This window comes from Lactuca sativa, chromosome 5 (genome assembly GCF_002870075.4).
Source record: "Lactuca sativa cultivar Salinas chromosome 5, Lsat_Salinas_v11, whole genome shotgun sequence".
In the NCBI taxonomy this organism is placed as follows: Eukaryota; Viridiplantae; Streptophyta; class Magnoliopsida; order Asterales; family Asteraceae; genus Lactuca; species Lactuca sativa.
Window position 1 is genome coordinate 94,685,371 of NC_056627.2, and position 20,701 is coordinate 94,706,071.

General features: G+C 35.6%; 1 protein-coding gene across 2 annotated transcripts; it reads right to left on the reverse strand.

Moving 5' to 3' along the window:
- Positions 1 to 9,489: 9,489 nt before the first annotated feature.
- On the reverse strand, positions 9,490 to 14,291 carry LOC111916141 (disease resistance protein RUN1). 2 transcript variants are annotated; one of them, XM_042902516.2, is made up of 6 exons: positions 14,152 to 14,291; positions 12,493 to 13,594; positions 12,105 to 12,413; positions 10,125 to 11,998; positions 9,886 to 9,958; positions 9,490 to 9,732 (listed from the first exon to the last, which is right to left on the reverse strand). In XM_042902516.2, the coding sequence occupies exons 1-4, from the start codon at positions 14,217 to 14,219 to the stop codon at positions 10,256 to 10,258; spliced, it is 3,222 nt and encodes a 1,073-aa protein (XP_042758450.1). In that variant the 5' UTR covers positions 14,220 to 14,291; the 3' UTR covers positions 9,490 to 9,732; positions 9,886 to 9,958; positions 10,125 to 10,255. The 2 variants fall into 2 exon arrangements, with proteins under 2 accessions (XP_042758450.1, XP_042758449.1); XM_042902515.2 differs by having other exon boundaries at positions 9,886 to 9,963.
- Positions 14,292 to 20,701: the final 6,410 nt, after the last annotated feature.

A 20,701-nucleotide genomic window follows, 5' to 3' on the forward strand; every position in this document is an offset into this window, starting at 1 on the left:
AGTTAATTAAAAAAAATATAACTGTGTATTTTGGATTTATAAAAAAATAAGAAAAATAATGAATTATTAAAATTGATTTTTTTATCTTTTAAATTTAATTAAGTAAACAAAATAAATTAAGAGTTTTAATTTGAGAATTTTAAAATAAGAAGGTAAGTCCATTAATAAAATTGATATTCATTCATTACTACATTTATTGTAATTATTGTATTAAAGTATTATGTGAAATATTTTAAAATAGAAAAACCTATAAAATGACATGTGGAAAAGAAATTAATTCAAAATAATCACAAAATTACATTTGACAAATTGAATGAGAGTATGACATATATCAAAAAAAAAAAAACATTCATTTATTAGAGTAGATTAATTTTTTTTTGTTTCCTGTTCATGGGTCATCCTCAAAAGATTTAAAAGAAGTTCAAAGTCAGGCCACCAAAACTTTAAAAAAAGGAAAAATATTAAACAAAAATAATTTGTAAATACGAAAATTGTAATTGTTCTATAATTTTCTTAAATTTTTTCAATGCTTTTTATAATAATATTTGAGAATAATTTTTTTAACATTATTTTGAGAAAAAAATATGTGATTGGTTCATGTAGTTTATCAAAACAAAATGGTACAATATAATTATCAAAGTCAGTATTTGCATGGTTCGTGCTTTAGACATAAAATGACAACTATATCATTTTTAATTTATTTTTTACTAATTTTAATTTAAAAGGTAAATAAAAAACAAAAAAACTCCATCCTCTCCCAACTCCATCCCCAGATAACATTCTATTAGATTGTAACATCTATGTCCCTTTTAAGATGGTGTTGTTTGTATTCCTTTTAATTTTTTGACATTTCTCCATAGACCTTTTTTTTTGGGTCTTTAACCCATTTGATTTGACATATTTTGTCATTTTGTTATTTTTTGTTGTCTTCTATTATTATTATTATTATTGTTGTTGTTGTTGTTGTTTAAAAATAATTGATTTGATTTGATGTCTCTTTAACTTTAATTTTAACGTTATTTTTTTTTGTTCGGAATATCCTTGTGTTAATTTTTTTTACAAACAATTATATGTGTGTTTGTATATGGGTTTAATTTAAAGGCTATGAAAATTGTCAAAAAATAATAACATTAGATAGTCCAAACGAAAAAAAATAACACATGGATAATCTGAATGAAAAAATATCATAAGGATAGTCCAAACGATTAGTAATAATAATAATAACAATAATAATAATAATATGAATATGTATTTATTAAAAATATTAAAAACAAAACAAATAAAAAAATTAACAAAAAAGACAACAAAAAGACAAAAAAATGCAAAAGGAAAAAAAAAAGGGGGGGGGGGGGGGGGGGAATAAGAAGGGGAATTAGTGGGTGCATACAAAATAACCCTTTTATTATCTCTCAATCTTCAATTGTCAACGTCGGACACCTTTCGATTACCGTTATTTGTGACAACCGTCAATTTTCGGTCAAGTCAAAGTCAACTAAAGTCAACAAGTCAAACCGGTCAACTCAATTTGCCCGCAGGTACTAGAGTTTACGTTATGTAATTTCTAAACAACTCTATATTCTAATGAGAGATCATAAATCGAAAAGTGCGTACATCTAGATCTCCTTAACCTAAAACGGTGGTACGTGGAGAGCCAAACCGATAAAACAATGTTACATACTCATCGGGAGTATGCAAGATCCTTAAACAAGGCTTAACGGGGTTTACGGACCTTGCATTGCGAAGCCGGACACTCAAAAAGGTCACTAATGAAACCTCTCTCAATCATTTTCACTATATCTCTTCTTATCAGAAATCTCTCCCAAATCTCTCTAAGTATGTGAAATCTCTCCCAAATCTCTCTTTGTATGAGAAACCTCTCCAAGAATGTCAAATCTCTCCCAAATCTCTCTAAGTATGTGAAATCTCTCCCAAATCTCTCTTTGTATGAGAAATCTCTCCAAGAATGTCAAATCTCTCCCAAATATCTCTCTATATGAGAAACCTCTCCAAGAATGACAAATCTCTCCCAAATCTCTCTAGGTATGTGAAATCTCTCCCAAATCTCTCTTTGTATGAGAAACCTCTCCAAGAATGTCAAATCTCTCCCAAATCTCTCTAAGTATGTGAAATCTCTCCCAAATCTTTCTTTGTATGAGAAACCTCTCCAAGAATGTCAAATCTCTCCCAAATCTCTCTAAGAATGTGAAATCTCTCCCACATATCTCTTTGTATGAGAAATCTCTCCAAGAATGTCAAATCTCTCCCAAATCTCTCTAAGAATGTGAAATCTCTCCCACATATCTCTTTGTATGAGAAATCTCTCCAAGAATGTCAAATCTCTCCCAAATCTCTCTGAGTATGTGGAATCTCTCTCAAATCTCTCTCGAAATCTCCCCCAACTTTCTATAATCACTCGGGGCATTCCGACCCTCGAATTTGGCGAAAACAGCCCAAAAACGGAAGTCTACGCGAAAAACGGACTTAAGGAGCCGAAACCCCTCTTAGGAACCGAAACCCCTGTTAGGAACCGAAACCCCTCTTAGGAACCGAACCCTTCTGAGCCGAAGGCTGCTGAACCGAACCCGAAAGGTCCTCTCGGGCCCGAACCTCGCATGCCTCAACCGAACCCGAACGTTTGACACCTTTCGGATTTGACCTCTTCTCTTCTAATGGCTACCGAACCTTCTCTTCTGATGGCCTGCCGAACCCTCGCTTCTGACCTTCGGACCGAGCCCTCGGACTAAGCCTCGCCTTCGCCTTCTTCTTCTGGCTCGCATTCGCTTCCGGCTCGGCACCAGCCTGACCGAACCTCGGCCTAGGACCGAGAGGTCTCGCTGGGAATGCTTTTTCTCCCGGTTTTCGACTAAATTTGCATTTTGGCCCGTTTTTAATTGTTTTAACACGGGATTTTCACCCAAAACTTTATTTTAACATATAAGGACCCTTAACTATTAATTAATCATGTTTTTAAGGATAAAACCTTATCCAAAAGAGAGTGGGTGAAGTACAAAGGTAGAGTGTTGACTTTACCTTATTTTATGACACAAGCAACCACTCCCATACCCACTCCATGTCACTATTCACCACCAGCCCATCCCTAGTCACGTTCTTAGGGCTGGAACATCCATCCTCTCTCCTCACACTTTAGTCATTCTCTCATTTTTACCAAGAATCACACTCCAAACTCTCTCATCTTTTTTCTCTCTAATTCGAAAATTTCAAGGCATACTCCAAGACTCTTCTCCTACAATTAGTAAGTATCATCATCTTTCTTATGATTATTACACATCCTCCTACTCAAAATCAAAGATTGCTTACACAAACATCATCACATTCTTGCTAGATCTTCGAATCTTCAAGTGATTCTTCAAGTGTTCTTGGGTTGAACACTTCTCTTCTTCAACACTTACCTACTGAAATCACTCAAGGTGAGTTCATACCCCTACATTTTCATGTTTTCTCAAGTTTTTAGGGGGGGGGGGGGGGGGGGGGATATACAAGTTAAAACACCAAGAACATAACTAAACTTTTCTAACAGCCTTCATCAGAAACGTTCAACTCCATTCACGGACTGTTTTGGACGACTTAAACATTTTTGTTTTCAAAACTGTTTTAGGTGTAAGTAGTTCAAGTTCTTAGCTTTAAAATGACTACTTGCACATCTCCATACGATTTTTCTACAATTTATGGTGAATTTTACAAAACTGCCTATCATTTCAAACACCAATCCGGACCAGTCTGTGATTATGGACCTTTTCACCCAAGTTAGGGATCATTAAAAATCATGATAAAAATTATGAGTAAACTAGACACATTTTGGGAACTCTCAGAATTTACGGATTTAGTTTTCAACTTCGTATGATTTTTCTATGACTTTTCAAAAACAGTGTAGAAAGGTTGAAAATTAGTTAACAGCTTATAACTTTCATAACACTTTGTATTATGTTGAGCAAAGTGTATAACGATAAGTTCTAAATATTGAATGTGTTTTCCTCGTTAGTTTATCATCATAAACTGAAACATAGTCATTCATGATAATATTATTCATTCATTTAGAACACGTATATTAAGCTATACTGAACATAGTTTATGGATTCATAGCATTAAGGCATTTTCATAAAAGAATTCTTATACATTACAAACGTTTTGGATAAACTATAATAGGTATAGTTTATGTATCATTTACTTCTCAAACTTATTTACCAAAGGTTTTCAGTTTAGTTCACGTAAATCTGTTAATGAATAAATTTGTGAGTCATTCCCTTCGGGTTACTTCCAAAGTAACAAAGTCAAAAAGTCCTGTAAATTGTAACCAGAGTCTCTTGTAGGGAGAACGTGATAGTTGTGTATAGATCTATATTGGGTTTGACAAACCCACACCAGAGCTGCTTGCAACAGCTAGACCGGCAGGTCTGTGGTGACAAGTGTCATTTAACGGCGACGCCTGAAGAACGTCGTATTACGAGGCCGTCTATGTCAAGTATGGTTATGATAGCTCACATGTGGTATTAACAATCATAAGATTTACGGGTTCTAACTTTAAATTAGCGAGTTATATCTATTTAGCTCACTGAAATTACTTTAAGTATAGAAAAATACTTATACGCCTTCATATCAAAAAGGGTTTTATGTCGATTTAAAATCACTTTTTACATCAACAATTATATACTTTATTGTATACTTTCGGTCTTGGTATTTAAGACTACACATCATTCATTACGGGATTTTTCTCACATCAGAAAGGGTTTTATGCCGATTTAAAATCACTTTTATATCTTTAAGTATGACAAATAGTTGTTCATTTTCGGTCCTGGTATTTAGGACTACATAACTTTTGTAAGGAAAATATTGGATTTTTCTTGGTATCATACATCTCTTTACAAAGATCGATTTTCAAACTCTTACTGTCAAAAGCTTATGAACTCACCAACCTTTGTGTTGACACTTTTCAAAACTACTTGTATTCTCAGGAATTCAGTGAAACAGGAAATCAACCACGTTTTGAGGATGGGACGATAAATCGTCGAACAGTTCATTTTGTATCATAATGTAATTGATTTGAATCATGTAAACATATACTTTGGTGTAACTTTTTCAATTATATTTATGATGGTTGTATTTACTTTGAGCACTATTATACTCGTTGTTGTGATACTCTACATGAAGTCCTCCACCCCCGGACGTTTCCGCCATCCTTGGTTTGGGGGTGTGACATTATTGCATCCTCCTATTGATTACTGCCTCCCTCCTACTGTCAACATTTGTCTTCATCACCATACTCACCAGCAGAGTTCATTATCATCATCATACCCAATGTCATCGGAAAAAAAATTGACTGATGCACGTTCATTTGGTCCACCACCACCATCTCCGCCTCAGATATGAAAATCGGGCTTCATTAATCCTAAACGAAACTCTAACCTTCGTTGTCCCCGGGAAATAATTTCAAATCTTTACTTAAACCCTAACTGTGGATGTTTATCGAAACCCTAATTATATGTGGTTTTCGTTTTAGTTAGGGCGAGTGGCACAATAACAAAAGAGATCTAGGTGACTGTTCTCTGAGATCAAAGAGAGTAGGTGGCATTATGCAAAAGATTTGCAATTCATTGGTGATTCAAGGAAATGAAAGCATTACCTGTTAAGTTATGTAAGGTGTATAGTGGAGAGATGACAATGGTGTTATTGAGGCCGAAACCGGTGGCATTGACTAAAAAGAGATCAGAGATGGCCGGAAAGTTGTCGGTGACAATTACCAAAAAGTGGGTGGTGACTGCAACTAAAGTGATAATCGTTAGGATGCACAAAGTAGTGGCATGTTGAGGAGTTTGGGCCGGCGGTACTGCCAGTTGGAAGATTTAGCTGGGGTATTGGTACTGCAAATAAAGACTTACACGAGTTGTTGAACCCATCCAAATGTTGTGGTTGTTGCATGCTTTTGTGCTTCCCCACTCATTAACAATTGACCGGTTAAAGAGAATAATTTTTTTACATATATATAAAACCATCATAACCTCAATCAGATTCCATGTCACTCTATCTCCATTCCATTATACTTTCTCTCAATTCCATTTTAACATTCTTCAACAAAATGAATTCAAACATCCGAAAATAGTAATGGAAAGTATCATAGACGATTCATCTTCACCCGACGATGAACCTAACAACGTTAATTTGCTAGCTGCATTATCTCATACTGCATAATTTGTGTTTCAGAATAGTGTCGGTTCAAGTAGCATTCATACGAGAAACACAATCCACAGAGAGCGTATAACCTTTTGAAGAGTGAGTAATAAGTTTCAATATTAAATAGATTTAATCAAATAAGTTTTAAAATGATTAATGAGTTTTGAAAAGATTTTTTTTGGAGAATTCATCATAGGTCAATGATTGAGTTAATCCTTGACTATACACATTGGTGAAGCCTAAATATTACTCGCTAGGCATTTTCAAAGCTTGATATATGACTTTTTAACATGTATTCAGGTTCTAGGTTTTAGTAGTGATCAAGGAGTAGAGGATACGAGATATTTTGAAGATCATTATAGTTGTTGTGTAATGATGTTTGAATTGTTAACTCTCTTCTATAACCTTTTGAAATTCAATCTGCTTTTGTTAAACTTAGACTTTTAGGACTGTTTTCTGCAAATGAGGTTCAATTATTTTAGAATGTAATTTAAACGGCTGTTAAACTTAAAACCAAAAAATGATGCTTCAATACACCTCTTCCATAGAATTCGTTTAAAAAAACATTTTTTTTTACAAATATAGTAATATACTAACTTATAGCATATAGCAATTTCATTTAAATATAAAGCAATTTTTATTTTTACTGTTATAATATATAAGAAAAAAACCAACAAACACAAAGTTACAATGGGGTGAATATTTTCAATATGTAACGCCCTAATTAGAAAAAAATATTGGATGTATAATGTTGTAATAGAAAGAAGTAGGGAAAATGACTTATATGGGTAATTATGTTTCAAAATCATTCAAAAAATACCATTCAAGTTTGGTGTGTCTAAAAAACACTATCCAAGTAAAACATTTGTAAAAAAAACACCAACAAAGTACATTCTTTGTTCAAATTTGATATTGTGTAACCGACAATTACCGGTAAAAAATAAGTAAAGGAAAAAAACAATAGAAAATGACTCAAAGGGGTGACTATGTTTCAAAATTGTTCAAAAAACACCATCCAAGTTTGGTATGTTCAAAAAACATCATCCAAGTAAACTTTTTGTACACAAAACACCAAACAAACTATATGTTTTGTTCAAATATCACCCACCAGTAACTGACTCTTACAGGTTAAATGATGACTTGGCTTAACTATTATGACATGACATAATAATTATGACAAAACAATAATGATATATTCCTCCTTTAAAAATCGATTTAGGGTTTCTTAATGAACGAATGACTTCATCTTCTCATATGATTGCTCTTCTTCTTCCAAAGTGATGATCTTGAACTCAAGTCCAAAACCTTAATACTTGACTTAAGGCAAAAAGGGCTCCTTTACCCCTGCCTCAATGGGCCTCCCTCCTCCCCTAAGGCCCAAATCCATAAAAGCCCAAAAAGGCATCCAAGCCCAACTACAAGGCCTCTAAGGCCGAAGAACCCACAACATGGCCTTAAGCATAAAAAATGACCTGCTACAATCAGGTGGGCCCGAGGCCTAACTTAAACAAGTCCATGCATACGCCCAACATATGCTGAAGCCTTTGCGATCCGGATATCAAGCCAGTACGCCCGACGTACTCCTAGCGTACGCCCAGTGTAATCGGCTAGGGTCTATAACCGTCAATCTTCCGAAGGCCATAACTTCTTCATTCTAAGTCCGATTTCATCATTCTTTATATCCACAGGAGCTAATTTAGGCATCAACAACCACACCAAGGGTTATGGCATTCAGATTGTGATTCTTAGTGTTATCCTAATGTTAAATTAGATTTTGTCATTCTGGGGTCCAACCGAGGGTTATGGCCTTCAGAAACTAAATCGCAATCTAATTTGGACCCCAACATAGCTCTCTAATGCCTAAATTAGATTGCGATTCTTAGTGTTACCTTAATGCTATGTATGCTATCTCTTTTTTGCCTTACCTTACTCTGCCTCGGATATCATGTCTTTGGGGTATTTATAGGCTGCTCGTTGTTAGAATAGTTCATAGTCTTGACCGGTCCTTCATGTATTATCCGGTCTATAGATAGGCACGTCTCTTGTCCCTTCATTGTTATTTTATTGTTTCGTACCATTTCTTTTGCATGTTTCTTGGGATATGATTCCGATACTTGTGTACGATATATTCAAATTTATATTCGTTCTTAACAAGTCTTGGTGTCTGTAACGCCCATTTGGTGATGGATAATGTAGGTTTTGGGGACCAAGTGTTCGGTTTCTGTTGGAGCCCAAGGACATATCAGTAAGTATCAGTTCGAGCCTTTATGAGGTTTAGGTTTATGTTAGAAAATTTTTAAGGCAAGGGGGAGTTGATAGAAGTGTAGAGCTTCTCGTTTCCTTCCTATGGATATAAAGAATGACAAAATCGGACTTAGAATGAAGAAGTTATGGCCTTCAGAAGATTGACAGTTCTTAACCCTAGCCGAGTACGTTGGGCGTACGCTAGGAGTATGCCGGGCGTACTGGATTGAAATCCGGATCGCAGAGGCTTCAACATATGTTGGGCGTATGCATGGACTTGTTTAACTTAGGCCTCGGGCCCACCTGATTGTAGCAGGTCATTTTTTGGGCTTAAGGCCATGTTGGGGGTTCTTGGGCCATATTGGGCCTTATAGGCCTTGTTGTTGGGCTTGGATGCCTTTTTGGGCTTTTTATGGATTTGGGCATTAGGCGGAGGGAGGCCCATTGAGGCAGGGGTAAATGAGCCCTTTTTTCCTTAAGTCAAGTATTAGGGTTTTGGACTTGAGTTCGAGATCATCACTTTAGAAGAAGAAGAGCAATCATAGGAGAAGATGAAGTCATTCGTTCATTAAGAAACCCTAAATCGATTTTTAAATGAGGAATATATCGTTTATTGTTTTGTCAATAATTATTATGTCATGTCATAATAGTTAAGTCAAGTCATCATTTAACCTGTAAGAGCCAAGTTACTGGTGGGTAATATTTGAACAAAACATATAGTTTGTTTGGTGTTTTTTGTATACTTGGATGGTGTTTTTTGAACATACCAAACTTGGATGGTGTTTTTTGAACGATTTTAAAACATAATTACCCCTTTGAGTCATTTCTTCTTGTTTTTTTTTCCTTTACTTATTTGTTACCGGTAATTGTCGGTTACACAAGGTCAAATTTGAACAAAGAATGTACTTCGTTGGTGTTTTTGTACAAATGCTTTACTTGAATGGTGTTTTTTGGACACACCAAACTTAAATAATATTTTTTGAACGATTTTGAAACATAGTTACCCATATAAGTCATTTTTCCAAAGAAGTAAAGTAGGATGGGATAATAAACAAAGAAACTAGTGCGACCCTACATTTAACTTTCATTCAATTTTTTAGGTTTGTTATACCTTAATGTAAACCATATAGTATAGAAAAGAAAATGCATTTTAAGTTCAACCTTTAATGGAGATCATTGGTATTAAAAACTGGGAATAGGGTTTGCTTTGACAACAATGCTCTTTCTCATCTGCTACATTACTTCTTCCTAAATAGTTCTCCAAAGTAGTTGGGCAAATCACGTTGTGTCTTGATTGCTTCCCTATAAAGAAATACAATTTCAAATGCAGAAATGTAAAAGGTAATACAATTCTTATGTGTAAATTTCACAAGATCCATAAGTGTTGTCAGGAGTTTAACATCTCATTCTCAAACTCTGAGACTGCAAAATGAATGTAAGCAGAAGAAATCTCACATTTTGCATCTGCCAAGTCATGTCCGGTTTTATCTCCAATAAAGCTCCAAATTTAACACCAACAATGTATAGGCTACACTACAAAAGCAAGCTCAAAAATATCACATGGGTTCTTGTACGTATAGTATTTGTATTTTCTTTCAATATAATCATATATATATTTGGCTGAAAATTAATTGTCATATCAATTTGAAAACTGAAACCAAAGTAAGACAACCAATAGAAAACGGAGGAAGTACCTGTTATAATTATATATCTTTGTAAATTGGCTTTTTTCCAGGGCTTTGGAGACTCAAAATAATCTTTGGAGAAATGCACTGAGAGAAGACTCCTATATTGTGGGTCCCTGTGTAAAAGTTGCCTGCATTATTCACACATCCACATAGAAGAACTCATCGTATATTGAGGGCTGTATCTTGGATCTTAAATCACATGACTGAAGAAGCTCTCCTGACCCAACAATACGCAGACCTTTCAACAAAAAGATGCTTTGTGGAAGATGACATATGAATGTATGTGTTAATTCTAACATTTTTAAACATTCTAAACGTCCAAGTTCCTCAGGCAAGTTCTCAAGTTGAATACAATAGCAGAGGGAGAGATGTTTTAAACATTCTAATCGCCCAATATCTTCAGGTAACCTCTCAAGCAGCGAACAATCACGAAGTTCGAGAGATTCAAGATGTTTCAGCATACAAATGCTATCAGGAAGATGTTTAATCTTTGTAGATGACAAACTTAGCTTCCTTAAACATTCTAATTGGCCAAGATTCTCAGGTAACTTCTCAAGAAACGAACATGAATCAACTTTGAGATATTGTAGATGTTTCAACATACAAATGTTATCGGGAAGATGTTTAATGTTTGTATAAGAAAATTCTAGCTTCTCTAGACATTCTAGCTGGTCAAGATCCTTAGGGACCTCTGGAATACCACCTTGGAGTTTAAGCTTTCTTATATGTTGCAACCCACAAATGCTTCTTGAAAACGTATCAAGGTTTGTGCAAACACACAAACCTACAGAAATAAGCTTCTCAAGGTTGCTAGTCAATAAAGGTTGATCTTCTTTATAGCAACATATAAGCTGAAACTTTGGTAAATTATTGTTGGGGTGAAATGGGCATTCATCTAGGGACAACATAATCAGGAGTAACTCAGCTAAAGGACCAACCTCAAGTGATTCATCCTCACTACCAGAAGCATCACCCTTACTACAATAAGAATCGTTCTCACTTAAAGTATCATCCTTTATGTTAAACTTAAACTCTAGAAACCGCAAACTACCACTTAAGTCTAAGTAGACAAGGTTTTTTAGACATTCATCAACCATTTGAAGTTCTACAAGATTGGAACATTCTTTAAGATCTAACGTCTCGAGGTTTGGAGTAAGCTTGAGGTCAAGGCTCCTCAACTTTGAATGACTAATGTTGAGGAATGTGAGCTTTCGACATTCACTAGTCATGTGAAGTTCTTCCAAATCATAACAATGTTTAAGATCTAATATCTTGAGACTTGGAGTCAGCCCGAGGTCAAGGTTCCTCAACTTTGAACGAGTAATGGAGAGGGATGTGAGCTTTTGACATTCATCAGCCATGTGAAGTTCTTCTAAATCATAACAATATGTAATTTCTAAATATTCGAGTTTGGGAGTTAGCCCAATGTCAAGGGTCCTCAACTTTGAATAACTGAGTTCGAGGGATCTAAGATTTGGAGATTTATCGGGCATGTGAAGTTCTATCAACTCTGAACATCCTTTAAGATCTAATAACTCGAGATTGGGAGTCGATCTAAGGTCAAGGGTCCTCAACATTGACCAACTGAGGTCAACGGTTATGAGCTTTAAACATCCAGGAAGCATGTGAAGTTCTACCAACTCCTCACATTCTTTAAGATTCAAAATCTCAAGATTGGGAGCCGGCCCAAGGTCAATGGTCCTCAACATTGATGAACTGAGGTCAATATTTATGAGTTTTGAACATCTAGCAAGCATGTGAAGTTTCACCAATTCACGACATCCTCTAAGATTCAACGTCTCGATATTTGGAGTAAGCCCAAGATCAAGGTTCCTTAACTTTGAATAGCTGAGGTCAAGGAATTTGAGCTTGTTAAGAGCCTATATCATGAGCACAAAAAATAAGTTGAATATTAGTGTAATAAAAACACAAAGGATGTATAGTATTCACATGAGGAGGAAAAGAATCGATAATCCATAATTCTACCTTTCTTTCTCCCCCTCCCCAAAGTTGTACAATTTGGCTTATAACCATCTCGAGTGAAACAAGATTATCTGCTTGAAATTTTTTGGGTAAAGACCTATATGGGTAATCGTTCCAACACAGATACCTCAAAGCATTAGGAAAATTTTTAGACTTCCAATTCTGCCGAGAATAATCACTTTTGCTTGCATCAATAAATTGCAAAGACACGTGAAGAAATGTAAGTTCCTTCATCTTTCTAAGACCTTTCATCACCATATCCGGACTGAATTTCTCCATGTAGAATTTTATATATCTTGTTGCTTGAGTACCCTGTAATCCAAAGAAAGATTTGTGCCAAAATAAATGAAAATGTGTTGGTTCCAAACTTAGAAATAAACTTGACCCTTACCAATTTATTAGCCAATATATCTTCAATTTCCTTGTTAATCCACAATCGACTATGTTTCTTAGGCTTATCCGGGTGCAAACGACGAACAATATTTCTCCCCATTTCTTCAATATGGTCATGCATGCCAAGATACCCATTATCATTAACAGTTATTAGAGATTTTTGCTCAAGAACTCTTAAACCATTTCTAGCATGAAATCCACAACTTTCAAGCGCTTTGATTGCATCGGCTTTCGACCACCCTTTCAATAAGCATGCAACATTTAGGAATATTTCTTTGTAATCATTCTCTAGACCAATGTAGCTTATCTCCAATATTTCCAGAATTTCTTGAGACGGAATGGTTTTTAGTCTTAAAAGGGCATCCATCCATTCAATCTCATCTTTACCACAAAGAAATGAACCCAAAACTTTGATGGCCAAGGGAAGACCAGCAGCATAATGCACAACTTGTTTTGATAGCTCTTCGTATCCTGGATTTGGAATCACTTTCCCAAATGCATACCTACTGAAGAGGCACATTGCATCCTCATGCGATAACAGTTGGACATCATGAATTGACTTTTCTTCATAGGATTCGAGTACTTGCCGATCTCTTGTTGTAATAATGATTATACTTCCCGGCTTAAACCAAGTTGTCTCACCTGCTAATGCCTTAAGCTGCTCTTTATGATCCACATCATCTAGAACAAGAAGAATCTTTTTACTAGTCATCCTCCTCTTCATCATGCCTATCCCCTCATGAACACTACTTACCCTCATGCCTTTATCATTGAAGACATCAGAAAGGATTTGGTTTTGCAACGAATTCAAACCGGATGGAGAAGCTTTTGATACTTCCCTGACTTTTTCAACGAAGCTTTTACCTTCGAATTTAAAGGATATTTGATCAAAAACAGCTCTGGCTAAAGTTGTCTTCCCACCACCTCCCATTCCTTTGATCCCGATCACACGAACATCATCAAAACCTGTTCCTAAAGATGATAAAACACCATTAATTCGGGTCTCCATGCCTACTAAATTTTCATCGCTCCTGAAATTTATGGATCGTAACTCTAGTGAAATCTGTTCAACAACTTTCTGGATGAATTTAGCTTCATGCCTGTATTTTGAAGAAGACTTAATTAGCTTACTCAGTCTCTAGTAACAGTTATTTTACATCTATAACAAATAAGGTGAAATGAAGTAATAACATAGTTGTATAATCATAATTCATGAAAAACTCAACATGAGAAGCCATGCCCTATCCTTTTACAAATTCAGATTAAAACGAAGCAAATTGAAAGAATATCACTGATATATGATGGAAGAATTGTGAAAAACTAAAAATCTTGCATATGGGGAACTAAAGTAATATAAAAGTTGAATTGTTTTTTTTTGCCTTGGGTTGAATTACTCAAAACAGAAAGTTCATATCTCTTTTGTCAAATTAAGAAAATACCGAAACAGGAAACCGACTTGGAATGGAAATGATTGGGAATTAATTAGTCGCGTTATCGATGGTGGTGTTGTGGAATGTTTACATATTCAATGTTGACCAAGACAAAAACTTGGGCAAAATCTTGAGGGAAGAAGGAGAAACCACCAATATCCAAGCAGTATATATCGACCAGAATCACAGAATCATGACATAATACAAAAACATGATGAAGTGATTACCCATCGTCAGTGTTCTTCAACACCCATCCAGCCAAATTCGCTGCGTCTGTCATAGCCTTCCTCTCCATTTCTCAGCAGCTTCTTGGTTTTGGTTTTCATGTTTTGAAAACGCTTCTCCAACTGCCCCACTTTGTCTGCGGACTTCCGTCGGTTCCACATCATAGAAGACGGGGTAGGCAGTGTGCTCTTTGGTCTTGTGACATTCCATTATCTTCACAAGCTCATCCAAACACCACGATGAATATGCATAGTTTATATAGAAAACGATGATATACAGTTTTGAGTCTTCAATGGATCCGATAAGTTCATCACTGATCCAGTTGCCCTGATTGATTTCCTCATCGTCTTTGTAAGTATGAATGCTTTTCTGCTTAAGAGCATGATAAAGATGATCCACGAAAGTCTTATGAACGTCTTCGCCACAAAAACTTAGAAAAACATCATACTTAAAACTCTTGTAAATGGATGAAGACGCCATTGATAATAAGCTTCAAGTATCCTATATTGAACTCTTTGGTGAAGAAAAGTTCAACAAAATGATTGCAAAGAAAATCGATGAGATAATGGAATAACCCTCACAATGATCGTTTATTTACTGGTACGCCGGCTGTCTGGAACCCCAAAAGTCAAAACTTAGCAAACCCACTTACTAAATAGACAAAAGGGGTTGGCTAAGTTTATAGAAAATAAAAATAAAACACCTCGCCGGAATTTAAAACAATTACTTCCCTAAATAGACGAAATCTTACAGACCCACTATAGTCCTGTCCTTGAAAAAACTTTTATTCCTTAAATATATTTTTCGATTAGTACACATTTGGTCACTGAGTTTTTTTTTCGTCCACATTTACCCTTCAACGTGTTAAACTGTATATATTCAGTTCTTATGACCGGCTACTCCAGGTTACCCGGTAAAAATGACTTAATAGGGTAATATATTTCTCATTTTGTACATATTTAGTCCTTAATATTTTTTTGTACACATTTAGTCATTTTTTTTTTGCAAAATAAGTCATTTTTTTGTACTAATTCAGTACTTATGAATGATTTTTTAGTTTTTTCTCACGAAGTCTTACGTGGTATATTCATTAATGAGGTGTATAGGGCTTTTGATGCTTATATCCATCGCGATCTCGACTACTTGGTTGCTTAGGTCATTTGTTCTGAACGTCATAACTTCTTCATATGATCTCGGATTTTAACGATCTTTATATCCATGCGTTCGTATTTTAGTCTACTACAACTTTTATTTAGATTACTCCCATTAAAAAATAATATATTTTTACTTACAATTTTTATATCCATACGCGGTGGCGGACTTAGTATGGTCCCGGTGTTGCACCGACAACACCTGTTTTTTTTGTTCGCGGTGGAAAATTTTTCGCTTTTATTTATTTTTTTTTTTTTACGTTTATACCTATTTTCCATGTATCGACAACACCTACTATGTATTACTGCGTCTTCCCCTGTCCATACGTTTTTTATGAATGCATGTATGTATGTTTTTTTTATAAAATTGTTAGTAAAAAAATATTACATTTTAATGGGAGTAATCTTAATGAAAGTTGTAGTAGACTCAAAAAATGAACACGTGGATAAAGATCCTTAAAATCTGATATCGTATGAAGAAGTTACGATGTTCAAAATACAAGACCTAAGCCAAACCACAAGACTTGCGTAACCAAGCAGTCGAGATCGCATTGGACATAAGCATCAACAACCAAAGCACCTCATCAATGATTGTCTCGCGTAAGACGTCGTGAAAAAAACCTAAAGAAATCATTCATAAGTACTGAATGAGTACAAAAAAAGGACTTATTTTGAAACAAAAAAAAAGTTAAGGACTAAATATGTACAAAAATATTAAGGACTAAATGTGTACAAAATGAAAAATATATTACCCTATCAAGTTATTTTTCCCGGCTAACCTGGAGTAACAAGTCATAAGGACTGAATGTGTACAGTTTAACAAGTTTAAGGGGTAAATGTGGACGAAAAAAAACTCAGTGACCAAATGTGTACAAATCGAATAATATGTTACCCTTTTAAGTCATTATCCCTTTGTTTTATTTTAGAATTAAGGGAAAATGGCTTGAAGTATCAACACTGTAAAAAATACCACTATTTTTATTTTTATTATATATATATATATATATATATATATATATATATATATATCGTCAACCAACTATAACGTTTGTACACATATGACCATTAAACTTTACTTTTGTTCAAAAGATACCATTATGTTACCGGTAATAGTAGGTCACCCGCCATGTGTCATGTCACGTAGTTGTTGACATGGATTTTACTGTTTATTATGTACACATTATACCATTAAACTTTTTTTGTACATATTTTACCATTAAACTTTTTTGTACACATTTTACCATTAATCTTATATAATTTATTCAAAAATATAACATTTCAAAAAATACATATTATTACATAAAAATGGTTTCCCATCATTGTTACTCCCTGATTTTGTAATGTTTGGGGGAGAGAGTTCGTTTTTCACAATGATTCTAAGCACTCTCTTTTGCAACATCTTACATTTATGTTGGTCATACATAAATTGAAAACCACAATGTTTGAATTTGAGACTTCCCTATAGAGTGTCTAAAAAATACTTAGTTATTTATTATTTTAGCTAAACATTAATAAACTTACCATTATAAGTCATTTTCCTATAAGGAAACAACAATATAATTTTAATGCAATTTTCTAATCATCGACAATAATCAAGAAGGGAGAGCAGGGGGGATTCGAAATCTTATATAATGGATAATAGAGTGTTTATATATTTATACATTTAAAATGTATTAAACTTCAACTAAAATAATGGATAATTAAGTATTTATATTTTCATACATTTAAATATAATAATATATACTACATAACCATCATATGGTTTTCAATGACCAACATAAATGTACGATGTTGCAAAAGGGAGTGATTAGTATCATTGTAAAAAACGAACCATCTTCCCCAAACCTTACAAAATCAGGGAGTAACAATGATGGAAAACCCATTTTTATGTAATAATATGTATTTTTTGAAATGTTATTATTATTTTTTTGAATAAAGTATATAAGAGTAATGGTAAAATTTGTACAAAAAAAGTTCAAGGGTAAAATATGTACAAAAAAAGTTTAATGGTGTAATGTGTACAAACAAAAGTTTAATGGTATAATGTGTACATGATAAACAGTAAAATCCACGTCAGCAGCCACGTTGCATGACACATGGCAGGTGACCTATTATTACCGGTAACGTAATGATACTTTTTGAACAAATGTAAAGTTTAATGGTCATATGTGTACAAACATTATAGTTGGTTGACGATATGTATACAAAAAAAAGTTTAATGATATTTTTTGTACAATGATGATACTTCGTTACCATTCCAAGTCATTTTCCCTAGAATTTATTTTAAAGAAAAAAACAAAAAAAAAACAAATAACCCTCTCTCTCTCTCTCTCATTTATTTGTGTATTATAACATCATGTGTTAATATCTTTCTATTACAACATTGTACCTTCACCTTTTTTTTCTTCATATTAAGACGTTGTAGTTTGTTAAAATCTTCCTAATTGTGGCATTGTACTTACAAACTAATTTTTTATTAGGGTATTATACATTGCAAAATCTATCTAAATATAACATGCAAAATTGCTTTGTATTTGGATGACATTGCTATATTTGGATGACTTGCTTATGGAGTTGATGGATATTTATTTTTTCCCTTAGGAACATTTTCATGTTTTCAAGCATATGTTGTGTGATTATTTTGTTTGTTGCATGATTAGTACCAGAGCCCAACGATCGGACACTAGAAGAAATTCAAGCATCCATGAACACCTCTATAGAAAGTTGATTACATGACATGATATGAAGGATTAGAATACAATGATTTTGTACAATATTTGATTCAAAAATTATAGAATCCAATTTTTGGACCTTGAAAGTATTAACTGTCGTGTAAAATGTATTTTTTTTTTTTGGGGGGGGGGGGGGGGGCTCTTATTTTGGGAAAGTTTCAGACATTGCTATATAACGTGTATTAAAATGCAAAATATTGGGAACTATTTGTATTAAAGATACAATATGATATGCAAGGGCGATTCTTACTAGGTGCCCGGTGTGACACCGACAACACCTAGTTCCCGCATACGTAGTGATAATATTTTCGAATTTCTTTTAATTATCGTGCCAATACGTAAAAAAAACTGGCAACTACGTAAAAAAATATTGGCAACTGCAAAAAATTTGTCCTCTCTCTCTCTCTCCAAGCTATCATTAAAACAAGTATATACATATATATATATATATATATATATATATATATATATATATATATATATATATATATATATATATTTACGCTATATCACACTCTCCTTTATTTCTCTTTATGTCCTAATTTTGATCATCAGAAAATAAGAACAAAAAGAATCGATCGGAAAACTAAGGGATTTACATGGGAAGCTTAAACACATCTCCTAAGCTAACCTTGGATTTCTAACCAAGTTTTATCCCCCAAACAACAACCAATTATGATCGATCTCTCTTCCCTTGCCAGAAACTCTCAGAGGTCGACTGAACTCCTCTCATCGGATACTGATGTGGCGACTAAATGCTAATGATACAAAGGATCGACTCGTACCCGAGTCAAATAACACCAAGGCAGGCACATAACTCACAAGAAAAGTACATATACACAATCACAATATAAGAACAAAATATCTCAAAAGAATATAATAAGAACACGTACCAGCCACAACATCAGGTGTTGCGCGGACCTCCTCCACTGTCAGCTGAAAGGCTCTCCCACGAACCCTCGGTGTCTCGGCCTTCGCTGGCCGAATCTCAATAGCACACACAGAAGTAAGTACATATCCTTGGGCTGATCCCTGCACGAGCTGAGGGCACTCGGCCTTCCGGTGGCCGGTCTGGTTGCAATGAAAGCAAACCGAGAACCCCTTGGGGAAATCCTTTGCCATGTGCCCCTCCTTTCCGTATTTGTAGCAAATCCCCGAACGGCAAGAACCCCTGTGACTCTTGCCGCACTTGCCACAAGTACGGCCCTTCTGGCCCCCAACTCTGGAATCAGCAGGCTTGGCCCACTTCGTCTCTGGCTGCGACTGCACTGGTCTCCGGTCCCTCCCATGGGACTCCTCCTCCTCCTCCCCGGTCTGCAACTCAAGCTCAGTCTCCCTCCTCCTGGCATTAGCCTGAAGCTTGACCAATGTCGTATACGACGAGTTCTCCATGAACTCTCATATGTCCCTCCTCAATATGTTCAGATATCGACTCACACGTGCCTGCTCAGTGGACATGTGTTTAGGGCAAAACATCGCCCTCTCATTGAACATCCTCGAAATCTCAGTCACTGATTCCGTCTTCTGCTTGAGAGACATAAACTCCTGTGCCAAACGTTCCCTCTCCACCGGGGGAACATACTCATCTCAGAACATCTGACAAACCTCTCCCATGACACTGCAACATGATCTGCAAGGGTAAAACCAGATGTCACAAACTTCCACCAGTTCTTCGGTCCCAAGCGAAGCTGGTTCAGTGCAAACCGAACTCTCAAGTGGTCGGGGAATGAACACGTGTAAAAACACCCCTCGATATCAGAGATCCACCTCATCGTAACAATCAGATCCCGCGTCCCATCAAACTCTGGTGCTTCATGTTGCTGAACTCTTAGAATAGCAACGAGTCACCTCCCTGAGGCCTAGCAGCGGCAATGGCTGCAGTGGCCACGGCAGCAGCAGCCTCAGTGATAGATGCGTATTGCTCATCGAACGTCTGTATCAAGGTGGTCTTGATAGATCCAAACAACTCTGGAATCTCTGCTCGGATAGCTGCAGCCACCTCCTCGTGGATCATCCTCCGTATCTCCTCATCACTACTCCTACTTCCTCAAGGGTTGTGGCGTATACCCACCATGATGTCTCTGAAACACAACACAAAATCATCAGAGACTTGCTCGATCATACTCACACTCGATCACCCGCCCCTACTTGTTCCTTAACATCCTAAGGATTCTTACTTGGACATCTCACTAATCCGATGCTTCCAGTAGTACGGGACCAATACTACCTTCCACACCGCATCAGTGTTCACCCTAAGTCCTCCTCCTCGGGTCCCAATCATAAGTACTCTATGCCTCACAAGCTACTCTCACAGCAGTCCTCTCATTGGCTCACTCTTGCTGGATAATCATACTCAAAGCAAATCACTGATAGCAGAAATCTCTAGGCTAAGGCATCACAAATCAGGCCACCCTAGTCCTAATATATGAATTACCTAGCCTATTCTCTAGCATGCATTATAACTCATAAAATATCTCGTAACAAAAAATGAGGGTATTTTGGGAAATCACCGCTCGGGCTCTGGATGATTGTACGCATTGCTCCGACTCGTCTTCTCTTAAACTCTTTCTCATTTTTAGAAAAAATTATTGCTTTTGAAAATCTTTCTCAAATCCTCAGTTTGAGTCCAAACACACCCGAGAGTGCATCTGAATCCCTCAAACCAGAGT